The 18,037-nt window shown below is 37.0% G+C and overlaps 1 protein-coding gene across 5 annotated transcripts in view; it reads right to left on the minus strand.

Annotated features, from left to right (window-relative positions):
• MYO6 (myosin VI) overlaps positions 1-18,037 on the minus strand; it is a 79,386-nt gene that overhangs the window by 17,528 nt on the left and 43,821 nt on the right. For all 5 annotated transcript variants that reach the window (XM_070954439.1, XM_070954445.1, XM_070954430.1 and 2 more), the window contains exons 15-22: positions 16,776-16,903; positions 14,556-14,651; positions 11,715-11,888; positions 6,151-6,189; positions 3,986-4,079; positions 1,788-1,918; positions 1,590-1,667; positions 828-957 (exon numbers count right to left, since the gene is read on the minus strand). In XM_070954439.1, the coding sequence (XP_070810540.1) occupies positions 828-957; positions 1,590-1,667; positions 1,788-1,918; positions 3,986-4,079; positions 6,151-6,189; positions 11,715-11,888; positions 14,556-14,651; positions 16,776-16,903 (870 nt within the window). The remainder of the gene's footprint in view (positions 1-827; positions 958-1,589; positions 1,668-1,787; positions 1,919-3,985; positions 4,080-6,150; positions 6,190-11,714; positions 11,889-14,555; positions 14,652-16,775; positions 16,904-18,037) is intronic.

The raw sequence follows: 18,037 nt of genomic DNA on the forward strand, positions 1-18,037 counted from the left end.
ATTTTATACTAGTGGATTTCCTTGTTTTATATATGATTAATATGCAAGGATAGCTAACAATTCTTGGGTCAGTGAGACTCGTGCTTCAATTCTCAATACTTCTTGTATAAAACCTAACTTGAAATGAAGAATTAAGAAAGTCTTCCATTTTAATATTTGATTTAATTGATTAGTAGCATTTTTACAATTTTGGCAGCAATCCCTTTAATAATGCATGTGGAAAATATTAGTACAGTGTCTACTACACTTCAGTAGGCTCCTATATTGTGCTTGTAAACCCACAGGATTTTTAAAAAATTGAATAGACAAAATCTCACAAGATAAAAAAATCTTGCAAAACTTTGGTGTTCTCTCAGTATCTTGTGGGATTTCAGAAAAGGACACAACTTTCAATATTATCGCAAAAGTATACACAAAATCAAGATTAATATTCCTAAATTGTTGTGATTTTTGATAATCACACAACATTTCAGCCATTTCTTTATGAAAAGAAAATATTCTAGTCTTCCAAGTAAGCTTAAAAAGACAGAGTTATGGGTAGTTTTTTTAAAATTTTGCTCACATGATAGAACTAGCATAGCACTTAGACTTATATACCGCTTCATGGTGCTTTATAGACCTCTCTAAGTGGCTTACAGAGTCAGCATATTGCCCCAAACAATATGGGTCCTCATTTTACCAATCTCAAGGAATCAATCTTGAGCCGGTCAGGATCGAACTGCCGCAGAATTAACATGCAATACTACATTCTAACCACTGCACAACCACGGCTCAGTGGTGATCCTCCCCTTATCACCCCATCTCACAAGATATTTTTGAATTCTTACATTTGATAACTGATAAAGAACACCACTGAACCTTCTTCCAACGGCTGCAGAGAAGCCAGTGGTTCACACGTTTAATCAGGTCAGCAAGATGATCTGGATCAGACTTCATGATTTGATCAAATTCTGCAAACTGAATACAGGGTGGGGAGGAAATGCCATTTAAGACAACCAACAAGAATGTTGACAGATGGAGAGTTCTGTTGTAAACAGAATGTTGCAGTCATGACAATGTGAAGAGACCCCAAGGTTCTGAACCCTAGTCATGATACTTAATAACATCTGGAATCTGCCTATTTTTTATATATCTGTGACACAGTACAAATTGTGATTACTTATTCTGATAGTGATTACTTATTCTGATAGTTATATAGAGGGCCTCCACTCAACTTTAAGCTAGAAATGAAGTTAAAGCACAGAACCGAAGCAGTTTAAAAGTCTTACTTATCTGTCTTTTAGAGAATACATTCATAGTAAATGATTATAGGGGTTAACTATCACACTGACCACAGGGAATACCACTCTTAGCACAGGTAGACCTATAAACAAAATAGTTTCTACCAATATATTAAACATAGAGATGTCCATGTCAATACAGATGCTAGTAGTGATCAAATGACAATGCATCATCTTATGAAATTACTTTTAAGAAAGGTAATGCTATCCTTTTATCTCAATTATTTTGCAGGCAAGTTGAAGAGAAATTAATTTTTTAAAAACTCAATTTATGTTCATTTATACTTCAGAGTTATCAGCACTGCTTACCTTGCCAGGTCTAAAGAACACTTTGGTTAATCCAAATTTATAATCTTGTTCATTTAAGCCAAGGGCTTTGAAGAGAGCCTGAAAGAAAAGAAATCGACAGTTTTACAAATCCTTTGAAGGAAGGGAAGTATCCGTGAATATCAACTCACCATGAAAAAGGCACATATAAAAAAGCATTTGCATTCTGAATATAAATACCTTGCAGAAGAGTCTCGGATCCAGACGGGTCAGTTTTGCAGGCATATATTTTTTATACATGTTATAAAGTTCATGGAATGAGGCTCGTGATGGGAAACCACCTTGCATTAAGTCCAAAACAGACACCATGCCTAGAGTAAAAGAACAGGCAACAAAAAAAAATCACCACTAAATTAAGATGATGTGATTGTCAGTCTTTATATTTTGAGATTGGTGTAAACAAACAAACAAACAAAAGCTAAAACAAGAAACACAAGCCCTTATAAAGTCATTGTGGTTGAAGATGGAAAATGAGCTTCAAGTTTGAATTAAAATCAAGACTGAGTCTCTGTTGACCTTTCCAAATATTAGCCCTAATCTCTTTCAACTGTTTTAGCCAAAAATCGATGGAGTAAAGAGGCAGGCAAAGAAATAAATAAAACTTTATTTTCACTTTTAAACCAGAAAAAAATAAATAAAAACTAGATGAAGAATAATGTAATTCATAGACTTTTTTTTTTTTTTTTTTTTTTTTGCAATGTTCTGGTAACCCTTTATGGACTTTTGGCTGACATCAGGATTGAAAAATTGATGTTTTATGGATTTATAATAAGGAATGGGATATGGGATGAAGAGATATCTGTTTAACCTTAAGGGGGTGAAGAAGTACTACATTTGTTGATTCTTGTTGTGATGAAGGTTTTAATCACTCCTTTATTTATTTCTTTTCTTTTTCTTTAGTCTCTCTTTTCTTTTTCTTCTTTTTCTCTTTTCTTACATTTTTCTTTTGTTTCCATTCTCTTTCTCTAAATTTAGTTTGTTTTAGTTAATATCATTGTAATTTAAATCCTTGATAAAAATATATTTTAAAATAGAATGTAATTCATGATTAAGATAGAGGGAAGGAACTTCATTACTTTCCTTGTCTCCTTTCCTACATTATTGCTGAGTATCCAGTCTTCAGACTATCAGCCAAAAATTGAGTCAACAAAACACTAATTAAGTGAAGATGTTAAGGATTTCTGATTTGCTAAATTAAAGTTTAAACATAACTTGACGTGACAAGCAATAGGAGTGTTTGCCAAGTTGAACAGATGCTTGAAGACTAAAAGCTTTCTGGGTTGCAAAAATTATAAAGAAATTAATAGAAATACTAGGATAGCAGCTAATGAAAACAAACAGTTTAGCTTGAAATAAGGCTTATTTAAGGACAATTATAACCATCCGTTTCAAAAGCAGCTCTGTGAAATTGTTACTTTTGTTAGTTCATTAGGTCTTAACCATCTTTAAGTTACATATTAATGTCATCTAGTTCTGTTATGTCAATAAGAACACCTGAACACCTTCCAGATCTCTCTGCTAGGAAGAGGAGGATGAGATAGAAGGAATAGGCTGGATAGAAATCACCAATTGTTTAAGTTGTTCTATTCCTATAACACACTATAGAAATAGTACAATACTGGGGAATATTGGAGTGTCCCGGAGCCAATGGAACCGTTTGTCCTAGCTTTGCCACCCATCAGAATCCAGTTTGATCCAAACCAACTTGTACAATTCTTACCTACAAGTAGAATTATTTTGTTTTTCTTTTGGTGGAAGGAGAAGGATTTAATCCTAAGAACATTCTACCACAATAGTTTAGAAATAGCTAATATATTGATAGTATTGAATGGCCAATTGATAATACAGTGTCCAAAGTGCAATCATTACAGGTGAATCCAGTTTTTGAAATGGTGGAGAAGGCAACAGCTCAATGACGATGAAAAGATGGTATCTTCCTATTTGGATGATGCACTGTTCTTATATATTCAAAAAAATAGGATGTTCAGTTTCCTTTGGGTTGTAGGCATTTGGAAAGGTTTTGATCTTCAGGGTGGCTTTCACATATTTCTAAATAAACTACATTTTAATAGAATAGAATACCACATTATTTTTTTGCATTGAAGTTTATTAAGTTTATTTTTTTGATCTTTTAACAGTCATTACAGTACTATCTACATCTTATTATTTTGCAGAATAATTTCACTACAGCAAAAGAGCATTGAAAAAGCTCACTCTTTTTTTTATTGAAAAAATTTATATAAAGCCCTGTGATTCAGTATTGCCAATATCCTCATTTGAATATTTGTTTGTTTGTTTGTTTGTTTGTTTGTTTAGACTTATATGCTAAATATTATTAGAGATCTAAAGTATCATCTTCAGCAGATACACTAAATTACCTGAACATTGGAGCTGAGAGAGGATTTGAGCACCTTCAAATTGGTGACTGGTCATCTTTAGATTCGGTTTGATGCATCGAATAAAGCTTGATCCCTATTGAAAAGGCAGAAGATTAGCATAATCATGATTAAGACTACTTGAAAGGGATGTTAGAGACAACTCATCCCACAATACTCCTATGTAGTCCACCAGTGGATATTTTTCCTTTTATACATTTATATTAAGTCTCCCCACCTGTTGTTTTTTTTAACAGCTATAGCACTTATATGCCGCTTCACAGTGCTTTACAGCTCTCTCTAAGCGGTTTATAGTGTCAGCATAATGCCTCCAACAATTTGGGTCCTCATTTTACCCACCTTGGAAGGATGGAAGGCTGAGTTAACCTTGAGCCTGGTGAGATTTGAACTGCCAAATTGCAGTCAGCCAGCAGTCAGCAGAAGCAGCCTGCAGTTCTGCACTCCACTGTGACACCAAGGCTCCTGAGTTAATAAACTCAGAAGCAGTAAATATGTTGAAATATTTAACTCTGCCCTAAAGACATTGCTTTTAAACCTCTATAAATATGATGTGAAAGCTTGTGCACAGAGATTGTCTTTTCATAAGACCATCAATAACACTCAATTCCTACCAAGTTTAGCACTTAGCAGAAACATGTAACTACTCAGATGCCTGACCTCTACACAAAGGGGTCAGGAGCCTTGGGAAAATCAGGTCTTCTAAGGTTTCTGATACTTGCTCTAGCAGTGTACAAATGCTGACAGGAAGGAAGATGGCTGCTCTGCTGGGGTCATTGTCATCAGGCCATGAAGGTTTGGAAAAGAGGGCCGGGAGTATTGTTAAAGCCACTATACTGCCCAAGATGTGGAGATTAGCAGCCCATTTCATGCTTAACTAATTTTTTTGTTTGAATGTGGAGAAATGCATGACGAATCAATTTCATTTGGAGGGATAAGAAAAAATAATTCCAATTATCTATTCAAAGCCATTTAAAAGGGAAACAAAAGGAGGAAAGGGAGGAAAATCTTAGAGCTCTAAATCCAAGGTGGCCAACTATAGCACCTTTATAATCTCTGGATTTCAACTCCCAGAATTCCTGTGCCAGCATGAACTGGCTACAATGAATTCAGAACCATGGCTGATTTGACATTTAACCTCCGGAACAGGAAACAAAATGCACAGGACTGGCTAGAGTGGTGCTTCTGCATCATCCTTTTGCTCTAATGCACATTTCATCGAGGATCGCAAACTAGCAAGAACTTCATTTATTTATTTATTTATTTATTCATTCATTTATTTATTTATTTATTTATTTATTTATTTAGTCGCATTTCTATGCCGCCCAACTCTCAAGGGACTCTAGTTCAGCAGCAGGTAAATTCTGTTGGATTGAGGCTCCATACAAGGCTTAGTGTGGCATATGAAGCTCAGCATTCCAAAACTGAGCAGGACCACAAACAAAATGAAATGCGCTCATTTTATTTCTTAAATCATCACAAACATACAAAAAGGGCTGAATTTATTGTTCTGGTCTACTGTGGAGGCTCACAGGGGATTGTAAAGAGGAATTGGTAAATTATATGTCATTTCCCATCTGCAAATTTTTAATTCTTCATCTAACATTTACTTGCTTACAATTTATATGCATATATATATATATATATATATTCGCTAAATAAATGAATACATTTGTTTTGAGATGTTTATGTTAAGGTCTACAAGTAAACGACTGACCCCAAAGGGCTCCAATCTCTCTCTAGCTCTATTTTTTTAAAAAAATATTGGACAGTTTCCTGCAAGCATGTTTCCCTTATACTTTGGTGTAATGCGGAATCACTGATGAACTGACTACATGACTCTATACCTGTAAAATAATAAAGGATTCCCATAATACATGGATTTAGCCAAGATTACTCTTAAAGCTAAGTATGCTGGTAGTGACAGTTCCCATCTGCTCCCTGCATTAAAAAAAAATGTCAAATATGCAAAATGCTCATGTGTAAAATTCTGTTCAAATTTAACTGATGCCCTGGCTTTAACAAATCTCCATCCCCGCATTAGTACAACAAATCTAGGGTTTATTTTATTAACAGATCTAGTGCAAAAATATAAAAATAGATGAGGCCTTGTAACAGAAGGCACCGATTTTCCATGACTATTTACTTACAGTGCTACGAAGCTTTTCCAGAAGCAGGTTTAGCTGAGTCTGTAAAAGAAAAGCATCTGTGTCAAAGTAGACAAGCACAAACAAAACACAGGGGAAGATACATCATTATCAGAATGCATCTCTAATCACTGGCTCTTTGCAAAATATAAATTGTTGCTGGAATGGAGTGCAAAGGCAAAGTCGTATGCTGGGCCTGACCAGCCTCAACTATGTCAATTGCTGCACTTCTAATTCTTGGTTGAACACCTCTAGCCACAAAGAGGTTTACATCTTTGCATACCGACAGGTAAAGGGAATGCCTGGGAGCGAAAGAAAGGAGGGAAAACCAAGTTGTCAAAAGATGGCAAAGCCACCTGTGAAGAAATGCCCTTAGGTAGAAGACAAATCTGTGCCCTGACAGCAGAACGCCACATGCAACGTTCCCAATCGAATACCTTTCAGATACCCTGAAGTATAACTCCTATTAGATCCAGGCTGTATGGCTAATGAACGCCATACAGCTCAATATCTGGCTAATCCTTTCCATTGACAGCTACCATATTCACAACAGTTTAGGGACAGCTTTTTTACCCAATAATCTTATTCCACTGTTATACAGAACAGATGAAGTTCAGTTGGGGTCTTCCTTCAAGCAAAGATCATGAAAACACAAAATGCATCTTTTTAGTGTAGGATGCTTGGTGTTTTCTCAGCTTGGTTGTTTTTTTTTGCAGACATTTCATTACCTAACTAGGTAACATCATCAGCACTAAAATAGAATGTGATTTGCTTTCTATTTATATGTAAGTGGCTTGCCCTGGGAGTGAGTGTTATTGGTAGTTCCTTGATTGTTGTTTACAATCAAGCTCAGGAAGCACCAGGACCCCACAGTTCAATCCTGAGTAAATACTCTCTTCTTGTTAGGCTGGTATCTGACATAACCTGCCTTGCTGGAATATCTTCTGCCAAGCATTTGATGATAACTGAGATAGGAGACCCTGGGTTACCAGGTGTTGATTTATAAAATGACAACTTTGGTAAACTGGTTTACTATGAATAACAGTTTTTATATCAATTTTTAATATATAAACCTGTTTACTGCTGGCCCAGTGATGGAAAATCAGATGGTTAATGTAATAAAGAACTGTTGGTTTTTTTACATGCAGAATAAACTACCAATGCCATAAGAATATATCCACCCAACCCACCAGAGCAGGGAGGCAGGGAATGCGTCTCCTAAGGAGGTGTATCTGTTGGGACACAGAACTTCATGGAATATCATCCCCATAAAGACAGCCCCAACTTTGACACTCTTTTGCAAGGCCTTGAAGACCTGGTTTTGCTAGAATTCAGAGTGGGATGGAACCAATCAAGTGGCTCATTTAATTGAGTGCTGTCGCCGGAGGAGGGGCTTATTTGTTGTACCTTGGATTTTTATTTTTTGTAAGCTACCCAGAGTCACTGAAAGTGGGTGGGCACACATATAAAGTGTCTAAATAAATAAATTCAAGCATTCAGTTCCCCACCAACAGGCAAAAATTGCAGAATCCAGGAATAGTTCCATAATGATATCCTACTTTTCTAGAGTTCAACAGATTGTACATATAAGAATCTCTTGGTTCCTAGGACATAACATACCTCTATCCAGCCAAGCCCATTACACCTCTTCCCCTCCCTGTCATTTATGACAATAGTAGGAGGGGATATTCATTTTAATTGTACATAACTCGTCTTAACACATTGTGCAATGCTATTGCTACAAAAATAATCAACCAAAATAACAGCTGCTTGTAAAGAAAGAAGGAGAGAGTAGACCGCATATAGAAGAAAAGCAGCGATATCATATACAACCACTCTCATTAAACTTTTAAAGTCAGTACACTTAAAATATTTGTCTCTTGCTTTTGGAAACTAGAGCTGTTGCCATAGTACTCACTGGCTACAATCTTTCTATGTAACAGAAGAGCATTACTTGTTTGCTTATTTTGAGCTCATGTTGAAACCTTATCCATTAACCTGAGAAACAGATATTCTGTCTCAAGTTAGTAAATGATCCTGAACTGGCTCCTCTGACAGGATTGTTATGTTGGACTAATTAATTAATTAGTTTTGTTTCACTAGGTTAAAATGCCACTTCTAATAAAGAGTCTGCTGGCTTACTATCCTGCTGCCTCAAACTAAGATTAAAACAATCCAATAAATAAATGAAAACTTTAACAAAAAATAACAACAGACTGAACAAAATTAAGGAACAGTGCCTACAACAAAAATCAAAATCACTCATGCAAAAAAATGGAATAAACCAATTTATTTCTCTCTCAAAGGGCAACCAGCAGGAATGCATTATCTGATATAAACCAATGGTCTCTGTTTTAAATGTTTTATATTACATTTCATTGTGTTATATTACATTGTGCTTGTCCGGTAGCTCTCATTCCCCACCTAGGGATAGAAGGGCTAGGTAAGAAAGGAGGAGTGCAGTAATGAAGATGTTATGAATTGCTCCTTCCTCCCAGCTGCACTGGATTGATGCAGGAAATATAGAAATAGCACTTAGAGTTATATACCGCTTCACAGTGTTTTACAGCCCTTTCTAAGTGGTTTACAGAGTCAGCATACTGCCCCTAACAATTTAGGTCTTCATTTTTACCGACCTCGGAAGGATGGAAGGCTGAGTCATCCCTGAGCGGGTGAGAATCGAACTACTGGCAGTCGGCAGAATTAGCCTGCAATTCTGCATTCTAACCACTGCGCCACCACCAAATATCTACATAGGTTTCAACCCTCTTTTATCCATAAGAATCTACTGTTCATGAATACATATTCACCACTGATCTGTTCGGCTAAAAATTCACAAATCCAGTTGCCTGCACATTTGCAGCATCTGGCATATCCATCTTTTAGTGTTCACTGAGTAGGGCACAGTGCTCTGAAGGAAGGCATTGTGTATACAGGATGCAAGAGACTGACCCATTTTATTTATTTTTAGATTTTTTAATCCCACCTTTATTATTTTTATAAATAACTAAAGGTGGCAAATATACCTAATACTTTTTCCTCCTCCTATTTTCTCCATAACAACCACTCTGTGAGGTGGATTGGGATGAGAGAGAGTGACTGGGCCAAGGTCACTCAGCCTAAGGCGGGACTAGAACTCAGAGTTTCCTATTTTCTAGTCTGATGCCTTAACCACTAGATCAAATTGGCTGTCAACAAATTTTAAAACTTATTCAAAAGAGAACATGATGGAAAGACAAAAGAAGCATTATTTATGGTACTAAATACATAATTATTACCCTTGGAAGAAAATCAGAATTCTGCTTTAGAAAGAAATGTTTTCTCATTCTCACCAAGCAGAATTGACTCTCTGGGGATCTGTGGTTCTGTCTGAGGATGGTTATTTCCTTGTAGACATTTCATTACCGAACTAGGTGATAATATCAGTGCACTGATGTTACCCAACTGAGTAATGAAACAACTGCAAGAAAATAATCGACCTCAGAGGGCATTGAGGACCCCATAACATAAAAACTGTTTGACAGAAAAAGGAGAGGGAAAAAAAAAAAACAGAGAAGGCTTCACACGGTGCTTCCAAACCTGAGTAAATTACTCCAAATTGGGTCAAAGTGGTTTTTCTGTCAGTAATTACACAGGTAAACCCATTAACCAATCACAACAGGGACATTTAAAGTGACTTGAGGTGTTTTACCTAAATTGGAAAAAAAAAAGACTTTCCGATAAGCAGTCTTGGGTACTGAAGGAAAACATTTGGGAAGCACTGGCTTAACATATCAAGGACAGAAGGCAGCCAGAAGCCAGATTTACAGCTCATAACAAAGGAATAAAAATTAAAAAAAGTATCAGACTCTTTAGTTAGTTAGGAAAAAGAAAGAAAACAAATCCCTGGTGCCCTGAGATTGTTTTCCCCTTAAAAAGCAGTGTTTTTTTCTTTTTTCTTTCTCCTTCTCACTGCATTAGAACCATTGGTCATGTTTCACATTCACAGACAGCATTCACTATTTAAACGGAACATCCCCTGCAAGTTAATCAGGGCCACTTCAAAAGCACACAGTATAACAGTATAGCGGAGAGAAAAGCTTTTGAAATTGAACATATTCCATTTGGCTTTGGCAAAACAATTGTTCTCCACAGCCCCTGTCATTTGTGTGATTCTACTGCTGAGGTATTTAGTAACAGAGTCCGTGAGGATTGCTCATTTCTCTGAAACATGCAGCATAGTCATAGCAACCTCTTAAGAAGTACAAGGCGTGTGCTAACAGCCTGCTATTTGTCTCCTAAAATTCCTATAGCACTGCTTATACACAGGTGGTACAGGTGGGCTGAACCAATCACTCGGGTACACTCTGAATTTAATTCAGATTTATGGTGCAAACTAACTTTTCCTTCCTTAAATGCCTATGGAGATTCTCAATCATCCGGGTCATTTTTGTCCCAAAGGTGCTTTTTTTAAAAAGGCAAGTGGACTTTCTTGATTTTTTTCCTTTTGAAAACGTTTCGCTTCTCATCCAAGAAGCTTCTTCAGTTCTGGATGAGAAGCGAAGCATTTTCAAAAGAAAAAAACCAAGAAAATCCACCTGCCTTTTGAAAAAAAAAGCACCTTTGGGTTTTCCTTCCTTAGTAGCAACTAAAGGCTGGACAGAAAATGTTAATGAAGTTTTTGTTTTAGTGGATAAGAATTTTATGTTAGATATCATGTTGGCAAATTTTGCTTTTACAACATGGTGGATAATGATTTCTGTAGCATAAAAATTAAGAGCATTGTTAGTATTCTTAATTTAATTACTGTATATCTTAACTGTTAGGTATATATAGATAGGTTGGTGTTTTGCTTGTCTGCCTAGTTGCTTCTACGTGTGCTGGATTTAAGCCGTAGGTAAATGTCATTTGAATTTTTGGTTTAAAATTTCCAAGGAGAACTTGGACCATGAGCTGCATGGAAAAATAAGTAAAGGGACAATAGGAACAGCCAAAAATTGGAAATATGAGATAAGGTTATTATAAAAGATAATGTGGAAACAATTTCCTTTGTTCAGAAGTCATAAAAGATGATCAAAGAATGATGGTAGGCATACCATCACAAATTGATCCAGCAAAGTAAATAACAGCTGCAATGTTTCCAAAAAAACCAAGGCTCCCCAAATCTGTAGAGTCTGTAAAAAAAACCTGTTAAAGCATTAACATTTCTGACTATAAGGAAGAGATCTTCAGATGCTAGAAAGCAGTGGTGGAATTCAAATTTTTTTACTACCGGGCGTGGCAGGGGAAGGATACTGCAAAATCTCCATTCCTACCCAACTCCAGGGGAAGAATACTGCAAAATCCCCATTCCCTCCCCACTCCTGGGGGAAGGATATTGCAAAATCTCCATTCCCTCTCCACTCTGGGGCCAACCAGAGGTGGTATTTGCCGGTTCTCCGAACTACTCAAAATTTCCGCTACCAGTTCTCCAGAACCTGTCAAAATAGCACCCCTGCTACAAAGGATAGTGGAATGATACTGAATCCACTATCATGTGTAGATTCCTTTATAGGACTATTAAAGCCAGTCTTATAAAACTACCATACCTTGAATTTGTTGCCCACGCTGATAAAACTTAGTTTTCCTGCTTTTTGCTTAGTATCCTTATTGTTGTTAGTGTTGGACTCAAAAAGTAGTCGGATAAATTTATCTTTGGATTCACATATAAGGGATTCCAGAGACATATGCAAAGCATCGTTGTTTTTCTCCACAAACTGGGTCTGAGGAAAATCAGAAGCATTTAAGTCACTCAGGAGAGCATCCAAATCCAAGCTCCCTGTAGATCATATATATAGGAATTAAAACAAGCACATATGAAAAAGATTGACAACAACCAACTCTCTCTAAAAGCAATGCTGTAAAACCTCTGCAATTTTTTTTTTCAGCATGGAAGAATAGACCAGCTCTATTTTCAAGTAGCAGTTTTTGGGACAAATAAACATCAATACTATCACTCCATAGAAGACTCCTAAGCATCAACAGGTTTCGGGCTATCTCAAAAAGCCTGAACAAACCAAACAGTGTCAGCTGGCGGCCCCCAGGGGAAGAGCCTTCTCTGTGGGGGCACCTGTTATTTGGAATGAGCTCCCCTCGGAGATACGGAGGATCCCAGATTTACGCACCTTCCGCCGCGCCCTCAAGACCTTTTTATTCCAACAGGCTGGCCTGGCCTGGTATATGAGAAATTTTAAATTTGTTTTAAATATGGGGATGTTTTTTTAATTCATCTTGTTTTAAATTTTATAATCTGTGTGTTTTATCTTTTTGGCTGTTCACCGCCCTGAGTCCTTCGGGAGTAGGGCAGTATATAAATCTAATAAAATAAAATAAAATAAAGTAAAATAAAATAAATAAAAATAAATAAAATATCAGATTTTAATACAATTGTTAATTGGTAAGGCACTTGTAATAGCAATAGCACTAATTTGCATAACTTGCATCTGTATAACCACACTGTCTTGCTTTCCTTTTTTCTCTGTGTCACCAGTTTAAATCTTACATCTGTCAGCCAATCCCTGTATCTGATGAAGTGAGCTGCTGCTCACAAAAGCTTAAACTTTACTTTAAAATTGTTAGTTTTTAAAGGGGCTGCTTGACTCGTTTTGATTTTTTTTGGGGGGGAAGGGGGGGCTACAATATATTAACTTGGTTCTACTTCTACAATATTTTAAGGTATTTTTTTTTTTAATTTGATTTATATGCCGCCCTTCTCCGGAGACTCAGGGCGGCTTACAATGCGTTAAGCAATAGCCTTCATCCTTTTGTATATTTATACAAAGTCAGCTTATTGCCCCCACAATCCGGGTCCTCATTTTACCTACCTTAGAAAGGATGGAAGGCTGAGTCAACCTTGAGCCTGGTGAGATTCGAATCTGCAGTAATTGCAGGCAGCTGGTCTTAATAACAGGGTGCTTTACACCACTGTACTACCAAGGCCCTTCTTCTCTAAAATGTTACTTTTCCTAAAACAATTATATATTGAAATGGAATTGCTCATAATGAACAAATTTATTGCCTTGATAACAAAAACCCTGTGACTACCAGCTAAAGTTAACTATTTTTTTTTTAATTTCTGGTGAATTATTATAATAAACCAAAGAAACAACTATTTGCTATCACTCTCACACATACAGGTAGTCTTTGACGTACAACCATAATAGAGCCCAACGTTTTTGTTGCTAAGCAAGATAGTTGTTAAACGAGTTTTGCCTCATATAACGACCATTCTTGCCACAGTTGTTAAGTGACTCACTGAAGTTGTTAAATTAGTAACATGGCTGTTAAGTGAATCTGGCTTCTCCATTGACTTTGCTTGTCAGAAGGTCACACAAGGTGATCGCATGACCCTGGGACACTGCAACTATCACATATACTTGCAAGTTGCCAAGAATTCAAATTTTGATCAGGTGGCCATGGGGGAATGCTGCAGCAGTCGTGTGAAAAACAGTCATTTTTTTTCAGTGCTGTCGTAACTTCGAACAGACACTAAACAAATGGCTGTTAAGTCGAGGACTACCTGTTGTGTTATTACTTAGAGAATGGATGGTTCTTAGGTTATCTCTGTGTTCCTGAGCAGAGGCTGAAATGTGTAAGAAACAGGAGCTCTATAGTGATGGCCATGCATTTGTGAAGGCTTCCAGACTCACGTTGTTCACTTTCCTTTTGCATTGAGAAAGCAAGTATGAGTTCCCTTAAAAGTCTATGCTTTTAGCTGACGTATTTATTTGTGAATTAATTCCCAGAGGGATCTCCTGATTGTCCTTCAGTACGGTGCTACATATTTTATAGACCCGTGATGGCGAACCTATGGCACACATGCCACAGGTGGCACGCGGAGCCATATTGGTGGGCATGCAAGCGTTGCCCTAACTCAGCTCTAGCACACATGCACATGCTGGCCCACTGATTTTTGGGCCTTCTGGGCCCACCAGAAGTTGGCAAGCAGGCTGTTTCCGGCCTCTGGAGGGCCCCTAGAGGGGTAGAAAAGACTGTTTTCGCCCTCCCCAGGCTCTTAGAAAGCCTCTGGAACCTGGGGAGGGCGAAAAATGGGCCTACCGGGTCCACTGTGCCAACACATGCCAAAAGAGGGGGGAGCACAGGGGGGTCATGGGCATGTGCATGGGGTGCAGGCACATAGAATTATGGGTGTTGGCACGCACGCGCACGACCACCCCGCACTCCCCCCGCTTTTGGCATGTGATGGCAAAAAGGTTAGCCATCACTATTATAGACAGTAACTGTTCTGTAATGCTAAATGCTCATTGTAAAGGGAGAATTTAACTTATATTAAAATAAACATTTATAGAATATCCATAAAAATAACCAATCATTGATTAACACTTTGCTTTAAAAAAAAAATTAAAGAACGAGCAACAGCATTAATTTACCGTTTCATAGCAAACTGCTCCTGCAAAATGTCTGACGATAAATCCCTCATCATCACGAATATTTCGATGAACAGCCAATTTAGACTTCCTGGGTATCTGAGGTGAAAACAAAATATAATTTAAGATATATAGAGATGTAAAAAAAAAAAAATAAAGCTGCAAGAACTCATGACAAACACCAATGAGAGTTTTAAAAAAAATTATTGTGAAGAAAATCCAGCAGCAAGGTCATCCTGTGGCGATATACTGGTTAAAGCGGTCTCAATTGGCTCTTAGTTAATATTGTTAAATTGCACTAGCTTGAATACCTAAAAAGGGAAAGGAATCTTAGGAGCTTTTAAGGTACATCTTAACAAACAGATCAGGTATGTGGAACAAGGCAGATCTTCTAATAACCTGATCCCTGGCAGTTTAGGCTCTAAGCATTAAAAAGATCAGTAATTTAAATGAATTTAGAAATAAGTCACTGGAATTAATTCAAAATCAACTGTACCGCAATCTACTCAAGTCATCAGTTTGCACCCACATTTTACACTACATATAACTTCTGGTGAATGTTTTGAAAGCAAGCCTACAGAGCACCATCTTTGGATGGGACATATGTAATAAATAATGGTAACTATATTGCCATCACAATTGTTGTTTCCTGCCATTTAGGGATACAAGGATCCTAAAGGATCACATCTAGCTGACTTTTTTTAAAAAAAAACCTGTAATTTCACCTAATCCACAATGGATTTTGCAGTTTGTCTTCAATGATGATATTTTTAGACGTAAAGATGTAGAGCCTTTTAATGCTTGGTCACAGCCTTTTCAAATAAAGATTTATTTATTACTGATGCATTGGACTTCAACCCTGCTTTTTGGTCTAGCAGCTCAGCATGGCTTACATGGGAATCTCCCTTCATTTAAATGCCACAATAGCTCTCTGTGTTAGACTAGACTGAGAGAGAACGGCTAGCTAAAAGTCATCCAGCAAGGATGGACTTGAACCTCAAACTCCTCCTTCTTTAATCACTACATATCTAAATATTCAAGTATGTTTTCCTATAATCATACAGAGAAAAGTTCTATCCCAAATATTTCTCACTGGAAAGAATGCCATACAGGCTCCAAATTGTATTTCTTATCTGATTTTTAGACTGATATTCCATCTCTTCTCCAGGGATTCAAGATTGAAGGGGTTCCTCTTTGTTTTATCCCCCCCTCCCCCCACACACACACAAATGAGGAAGATTGGACTGGCCCAAAATCACTTATGGTGTTTCCATTTTTTTTTTTTTTAATTTGATTTATATGCCGCCCTTCTCCGGAGACTCAGGGCGGCTTACAATGCGTTAAGCAATAGCCTTCATCCTTTTGTATATTTTATACAAAGTCAGCTTATTGCCCCCACAAACTGGGTCCTCATTTCACCTACCTTAGAAAGGATGGAAGGCTGAGTCAACCTTGAGCCTTGGAGAGATTCGAACCAGCAGAAATTGCAGGCAGCTGTGTTAATAACAGGGTGCACTAAACCCCTGTACTATCAAGGCTCTTCCATTATTGTAGGTGGATTTCTATTTGGTTATTAGCAGTCCTAGTCACCTAAACCAGTGTTTTTCAAACTTGACAACTCCAAGAACTGAAGTCCACACATTATAAAGCTTAAAAAGTTTTAAAAAAAACACTGACCCAAACTATGGTGTTATTCTGGTTGAAAAATGCCAATCTACAATTTAACACAACATGATTGGCATCAAACTCTTGTGCCGCATGGGTAGGGTAGGGTATCTAAAGAACTTGTCACAAATTTTATTTTAGGAACTGTGGCAATGAATGCCACAAAGCAAGTAATTTCATAACTAGAGTGGCTTGTTCATCAAGACCTCGCAAAATTCTTTATTTCAGGGACTTCGCCAAACTGAACTGATTCTCCACTTTCACTGTCCCCCTACCACAGTCATCCTCTCTATTAGGGAAGGGTAGCCATCTGGTTTTGAAACAAGTATTTGCTTTTGTGTGAATCCGCTTGTTGCACTTATCTTTACCTCCTTAAAGAAAGCATGGCCTTTTTCTGGGATCACAAGGTAGCCATGCAATCCTTGGAATGTGTGCATCTGAGTTAAAGGGAAGCTGATATAATGCAATAAAGAAACAAGCCAATCTCAGGCAAACAATTGTTTATATAAACTGATTCATTTGGGGATCAACTAATCTAAATTCAAAAAATAAACTTACTGATAGCCTGAAATGTTGTTTTTGTTTCTGATGAACCACTGAAGCGAAATGTTGATCGCTTGGCTGTGGAAGACGATTTTCTTCATCCAAAATATCAAGAATTCCTATCAATTTTCCTTCAATCAAATCTGTTTGAATGATAAAAAACATAGGCTATTTCATAAATAATATGCAATGATAAAAATCTAACTTAACCAAATAAGAAAATACTTGCATGTATCCTATTAATGTTATACTTTCTATAACCCATAGAAATCTCAGCCTAATAAGAGAGATACAGTATGACTATTTGAATTTAATTTATTTAAAATGTGAATGATTGCAAGTTATTGGAGTGGCTGCAGTTTAAACAAAATTCTCAACCGCACTAATATGCTGTTATGGGGTAATACCCATGTTTCTACTGTTATTCAAAGGCTTTACAAATATTCATTAAAAGAACAAAAAGTTATGATAAAATCAAATTCAGAAATATTTGTATAAACATTTTATGAATATACTAGAACAAAAGTAATCAAGAAATACATCCATGTTGACAGCAAGAAGGTTCTTGACTTATTACTGTAGGATGAACAACAATTTAAATTAATAATAAAATATCATTAACCCTTCCCCTCTACACATTGTGCCTAGGGCAATACATATATTCACATCCACAATATCCAGAACAATGGACTCACTAAATTCCTTGGTCCAGGAAAAAGCCAAGTATTAATTTCATGAGTCTGAATGTACTTCCAGAAGGCATTCAAGATGTTGGTGGCCACCTATAAAGCTCTTTCTGGCACAGGGCCAGCAGTCTTACATTGTCTGTAAATCTGCTTCACTTTGATTGATACCTATCCCACCAAGTCCAAAAGGAGGGACATGCTCCAGGTCTCCTCAGGTAAAGAATGGGATCTAGGAAGTGGGTTTTTCTTCCTCTCCTCAGGTACACCCCAAGATAATATGGAATTGGCTGACCCTGCCAGCTTTTCATAATGCACTGAAGACCTAAATATGCTCCAGAATATGGAGCAAAGTTGGGAGGTAGATTACCTATGAAATGTTACCATAAGTTTTCCTGGTTTATTCTCAGCACTTTTTTAAATGTTTTGTTGTATTTTTTTCCTAAGATTTTTAAAATGTTTTGTTAGCTGCCCAGGGACATATCTGCAGAATGGGTAGCCAACAATTAATCAGTGGAACAAACTTGCCTCCAGAATGAATGCTCTGTGAATGCTCCAACAATGGAAGTTTTTAAGAATTGATTGGACAACCAT

Source organism: Pituophis catenifer, unplaced genomic scaffold (assembly GCF_029215685.1).
Source record: "Pituophis catenifer annectens isolate HBS135680 unplaced genomic scaffold, rPitCat1.0.hap2 SCAF_1, whole genome shotgun sequence".
In the NCBI taxonomy this organism is placed as follows: Eukaryota; Metazoa; Chordata; class Lepidosauria; order Squamata; family Colubridae; genus Pituophis; species Pituophis catenifer.